Here is a 6,439-nt window from a genome sequence, read left to right on the forward strand (position 1 = left end):
AAAACAAAACCTGTTAGAAGTATATATAGTCAAACATAAATTCCCACATTAGCCATGTCTTAAAAAAAGAAAGGGAAAGAAAAATATGCTTTAATTTTAATTTGTACTCTGAGTCCATCAGTTCTCTACGTGGAGGGGGGTAGCATGATCAGTATAAGTCCTTTGGAATGATGATTGGTAATTGACAAGGAATGACTCCTTGTTTACTGGTATGGCAGTCATAGGAGGGAAACATGGCAGAATGTATATCATGTGGGACTTGGAATCAGAAAGACCTGGGTTAAAATCCCACCTCTGACACTTAACAGCTGTGTGATCATACTTAACCTTGTTGAGCTGAGTTTCTTTACCTCTGAAATAGGGATAACAACTGTGGTTCCTGATTGTTTTGGAGCTCACATATGATGATGCATGTAAAGAGCTTTGCAAACTTGAAGTCCCATGAAAATTATAAATTAAAAAAACTTATAAATAAAGTCCCATACCATTATCATCCTGTTATTATTAGTGAGCTATCTGAGGGGACAGTTAGTTTACCTACTAGGTAGGAGAAAGAATAAAGGTGAGACCACACTGTGAAGAACAATTGTAACAATGTTCAAATGACTAAGTGGTAGAGAAGTGACAATCAGGTTCAGTGAAAGGAATAATCCACCCTGATAAAATCATGGACCCCTGAAGTAAATATTGCATAACATATTATATTTAAATAACATTTTCCTTCTAATAATCTTTGGTTAATAATAAAAAGGAAAAGTTAATAATGAAAGTGTTATTAACCTTTGTTTATTCTATCGAAAAAGACTTGCCAGTAAGAAGAGCTACAATTTGAACACAGGTCCAGTGTCTTCTCCATTAAACCCCAAGCACAAGTCATATCTTCTACAGAACAGAAACACATAAAGTTTTACGTACATGGTAGAAGGAGGGAGGAGATGGGAACTGGGGGATAAGTAGTCTATAACTGATCCTAAAGATTTACTTAATGTGACATTATGGTTTTCTTTTCCTCAAGATAACTTGGGAGATATCTGGAAAAATAATTCCTTTTCCTTATAGAGTCATAGAGTGAGAGAAAGAAGGGATTGCAGAAACAATGTAGTTCAATTCCCTTATTTTTTTCCAGTTGAAGAAACTGAGGCTCAGGAAAGTTGAACTGCTTGTCCAAAGTCACACAAGTAGTATCTGCCAAATGCAGGATTTGAACCCAGGGTCTCTGACTCCAGAACATGCTGCCTCACTAAATCCACTTGCAATTTTAAGTAACATGAATTTTTAAACTTTTGGCTAAAATATAAGATGGGCTCTAAAATCCACATTGCTGTCAGCTTTGTATGCCTATATAATGGAAGTCTCATATTTCCTAGATAAACAATATGTAGGGCATCTCAAAAATCTTAATGAAGTTTTCAGCTATTAAAGTTTAAAAGTGCATTAAGACTTTTGGGACACTCTGTATAATGATGACAGAACTACCTCACTGATGACAAGACAAGGATTTTTTAAATTCAGTGTGGCTTACCCTCTACCATAGATTACCTTACTGAAACTGTATTATATTCAATAAATGCTTTTTAAGACTTTGGAAAACTCATTGCCAAAAATTGGAGAGTAAGAATATCACTAATTCATTTTGAAATTTATCAGAGGAATAAATTGAATTATTATAAACAGTAAAATAAAATGAAATAAGAGAGTCATGGATCACAAATGAGTGCATTTCTTCATTTTTATAAAGTGCTTGATCTCATTTGGAAAAGTTGAATTTGATTAATTTAAATTATGCACCAACCTGCTTTGCTGTGCTCCAAACTGTATATAGTTTCTGAGAGACACATTTGGAGAAATGGTTTATTTCTTTTACAATGATTCTGCTAATGAAGGGCTTAATATTTTCACATGAAATGAACAGTCACAGCTATCACTAATACATCATTTGAAATGCAAAAAAAAAAAAATGAGAAAATTATTTGATTTCCCCAAGCCAGACTGGAGGATTTTGTGATAAGTAGCTTTTGGACACTGCATAATCTTTGAGTGATATCATGTGGAAAAGTTACCTGCCCTAGTGACCTCCAGTCCAAGCTGGCACTACCAATGTAAATGTGCTGTTTATCAACGATCCAGAAGGATGACTGGAGCCGACCTTTGTTGTAAGCGTTCATGTCAATGTATGTCACCTCCGCACCTAGGAGTTCAAAGAGATAGTATTAACAATCTCTATTTTAAAGTTCAGTACTTATGATAAATCATCTAGTTAATCAAAACAAGCTACAGAATTCTCAAAGCCTTCCATCAAGCACAAACAGACAACAATGAAAGGAAGACATTTCAGTATATAGGAAACAATGGATATTATAGGATGAAAAGCCCCAGCATGGGGTTTATCGAGAACCTAGTCCACAGCTTTGACCATAGCAACTATTCAATAAATATTTGGTAAATTAATTTGAATCACCTTATCTAAACTCCTCACTTTATGTATGATATAACAGAGGCTAAAGAGAAGAGGCAGTAAGTTCTCTTGGAAAGAACACTGGGGGAATCTAGAGGCAGATAGGTGGTGCAGTAGATAGCATTCTGGTCCTGGAGTCAAGAAGACCTGAGTTCAAATCTAGTTTCAGACACTAACTAGTTGTATACCTTGGGCAAATTACTTAATCTCTGCTTGCCTCAGTTTCCTCATCTGTAAAATGGGGATAATAATAGTACCTACCTCCCAGGGTTGTTGTGAGAATCCAATGAGATGATAATTGTAAAATGTAGGCTCTACAAAAATGTTTAAAAAACCAGATTGAGTTCTAGACTCACCTATAAAAGTTATGTAAGCTAATCAGTTCTTTCTATTATTGCACACTTTCTCTTTCCTTCTTTTATTGAGCACTAGGCTTCTAAGTTCCCTTTTTTTTCTGTACCAAGATTCCAAGATGTGTGTTTCCACAGGGTATTTGATATTTAATGATATCTTGTGCTGTTTTCTCACTTTTTTGGCATACTAAAATGCATAACTGGCTCCTAAATTATTTCTACATCTAGTAATATAATGACAACACTATGTGCTGCTAGAAAGTATCCTCTATGCTGACATTAACCAAATCACCATGTTTGTATCTATTACCCTTCAGCGTAGTTGCACTGAGTTTGTCTTGTGTACATTTAAGTCAGTTTAAGATATTTATTAAGGATCTACCTTGTATAAGATACTTCATTAGGCACTGGGGATATAAAGATAAAAATGAAACTCTTCCTGTCCTCGAGAAGCTTATGGTGGGTGGGGCGGGGGGATGGATAACATGTACATACTTAAGCAAATATAAGGTAGGAAGTTAAAGGCACTAGGAAAAACTAAGATAAATAGCTTTAGGAAAAAATTGAGAAGGGACAAAGTATACAAATCTGGAGGTAATCAGAAAGCTTCATAAGGTTATGTAATGTGTCTATATTGTAGATATTAACAATATAGATTAATGGCATGATATTTGTGTATTGAGTCAAAGTAGAACGTGTATTACAACTCATTATGCTAAGCTAACTCCCTAAATACAGCTTTTCAAATTGACTTTTGATTCTAGCCACAGAGAAAACTCAAATTACCATTAAAAAATAGAAAACATAATTACTCATGAAAGGTGAGCTCTAAAATTTATTTGAAAAGTCATTATGCAGACTGAGGGATATGAGGCTAAAGGAGAGGCTGGACAAAAACCAAATGACCAAAAAGGAGTCAGAAGAAATAAGAGAAAGTGAAGACGGAAAACAGTAGAGGTAAATGCAGGGGTTCATGAAAGACTGTAATTATTTTTTAATGAAGTCTGAAGTTTATTGTATCCTGCTAAGATTGATCCCTTCATCTATTGTGAAGTATACAAAAGGAAATTTCAGAGCAGAAAAAAAAAGAAATATTGTGTACCTATAACTACTAGACATATTTCAAGAAAAGAAACTCTAAATGCTTGATTGTCCACCTGGAAATCTCATTACTTGTAAAGGACACTTATTAATTTCATTGATCATCATTTACACTCATTGTAGTTGACCACTTTGCATCCATTTGGTGACATCTCTACCTTGCCATTTCTCTCAGCATGGGACAAAGTATATTATTTAATTTAAAATTACATTTACAAATCATTTTTGGGATTTCTCTGTTGATTTTCTACATGACTAACCTTCACATTTCCTTGTGATATTTGCAGTGTTAAAGGAAACAAAACTGAAATCCTTAGTGTTCGCATTTCAGTCTTGAATATAAAATATCACAGTAATCGTATTAAGTCTGCAATGTTAATTTATAAAAAATTTCATAGTGTTGACATAAAATTCTAATTAGCAAGTTCTGTTAAACATAAAAATATGGGTTTGATCTTTTAGAGAATGCCTTCAACAACAACATATTTAAATGGTTCTTTCACAGAACATCTTTGAAGGTTAGATATTTGTTTAATAAGCAAACATTTATTTTAACATTAATTTTAGAAGATTTATTTGAGAAACTTCACTTCTCCATTTTCTTGTTTTAAATATCTTCCACAATTTAAATAGGGAAAAAAAACTATAGTGCAGCATCTTGATCCATACAAATCACATGACCCTCAAGAGATTCTTTCTTATTTCCTTGATAGATGACACATATTGCAGCTGCTGTGGGCAAAACAACCATGTAATAGTCAATATCCATCAGAAAACTGGTAAGTTATAGGTGCTGAAACTTATTTTTTGATCTCACCTGTCACTTATTTAATTGATAGATGTATTTTTCAATTGAGCCCTTTGACCATCAAGAAATATGAATTTGATATACCATATAATACATGGTTTTTGTGCTTACTTTCTGGTTCCCAAAATTTTATTAATAGTTTAGAAACTATTATTTTAGCAGCCTTGTTATACACCAAAGAATCCCACAGGGGCATAAAGTTAAGAAGAAAAATGTCAACATGTGCAGAATGGCTTAAGCTGTTACTTAAAGATGAACAAGAATAGTCACAGCTCTTAATAGTCAACACTAATAGAATCCCAGCAGTGGATAATTATGAAGTCTCAGGGTTGGAGGGGACTTCAGTGGCCAGTTGGTCCAATTACTACCTGCATTACTACCAATTACTGTCTCCGCATTATGTCTGACAAATGGTCATCTAGCTTTTTCTTGAAGACCTTCAAAGAAAGGTCTAACATCCAAGAGGAACCCACTATTTTGGGACACTTCTAATAGTAAGTTTTTCCTTATATGAAGCTTAAATTGACCTCTCTTCATCTTCTACTAGTGTACCCCTTATTCAAGCTAAATATTTCTAATTCCTTCAACAAATTAATCAACAAGCATTTATTAAATAAATAACTAAATTTATTAAATTACTATTTGCTGGACACTAGGAGTACAAAGACAAAAATGAAGGATTCCCTTTTCTTGAGGAGTTTATATGCTATTTGGGATAGAAGAACATATAGTCAGTCAACTAGCTTTTATTAGGCACCTACTATTTGCCAGGCATTGTGCTAAGTTATATAAATATAAGAATTTAAAAATACAAATTAATAAAAGCTAATTTGGTAGAGAGGCACTAATAGCTGGATAGGTTAGGAAAAGCCTGATGTATGAGGTGGTACTTGAATTGAGCTTTGGGAGAAGCTAGGGATTCTAAGAGTCAGAGGAGGATGAGCGACAGTCTGTGTCATGAGTATAGGGAGAAGGAGTATCTTTTGTGAGGAACAGCAAGAAGGCCAGTTTGATTGGACCATAGGGTATGTAAAAGGAAATAATTAGGACTAAACCTAAAATATTAGTAGTAAGAAAGGTAGGCTGGGAACAGGTTAAAAAGAACCTTTAAATGCCAACAGTGGGAAGCCACTGAATCTTCATGAACAAATTAATGTCAAATTTGGACCTATGCTTTAGGAATATCGTGTGGCAGCTTAATGGAGGATGGATTAGAGAGAAAAGAGACTAGAAGATGGGAACACTGACTTCCAGGATACTATTGCAATAGTTCAGGGGAGATGTGATGAGGGCTTGAAATCCAACTTATCCTTTTACAGCATTATCTTGAGCTCTTTTGCCATGCTGGTTGTCTTCATCTGTATTCTTTCTAGCTTATCAACGTCCTTCCTAAGATGTGGTGCCCAGAAATGAACATAGTCCTCTTGATGAATTCTGATCAGGGCAGTGTACACTAAAATTATCACCTCCCTAGTCTTGAACATGGGCAGTTAGGTGGTGCAGTGGATAGTAGGCTGGGCCTGGAATCAGGAAGACCTGGGTTCAAATCCAGTCTCAGGAAGACTCATCTTCCTGAGTTCTAATCTGGTTTTGGAGACTTATTAGTTGTGTGACTCTGGGCAAGTCACTTAACCCTGAGTGCCTCAGTTTCCTCATCTGTAAAATTAGCTAGAGAAGGAAATGGGAAACCACTCCAATATCTGCCAATAAAATTGCAAATGG

The 6,439-nt window shown here is 34.8% G+C and overlaps 1 protein-coding gene across 1 annotated transcript in view; it reads right to left on the reverse strand.

Moving 5' to 3' along the window:
• LOC114050093 (inactive phospholipase D5) overlaps positions 1 to 6,439 on the reverse strand; it is a 394,466-nt gene that overhangs the window by 104,537 nt on the left and 283,490 nt on the right. Inside the window, exon 5 of the mRNA XM_027871645.1 lies at positions 2,061 to 2,188. Within this exon, the coding sequence (XP_027727446.1) occupies positions 2,061 to 2,188 (128 nt within the window). The remainder of the gene's footprint in view (positions 1 to 2,060; positions 2,189 to 6,439) is intronic.

This window comes from Vombatus ursinus, unplaced genomic scaffold, assembly GCF_900497805.2.
Source record: "Vombatus ursinus unplaced genomic scaffold, bare-nosed wombat genome assembly UNPS02014798.1, whole genome shotgun sequence".
NCBI classification, from domain to species: domain Eukaryota; kingdom Metazoa; phylum Chordata; class Mammalia; order Diprotodontia; family Vombatidae; genus Vombatus; species Vombatus ursinus.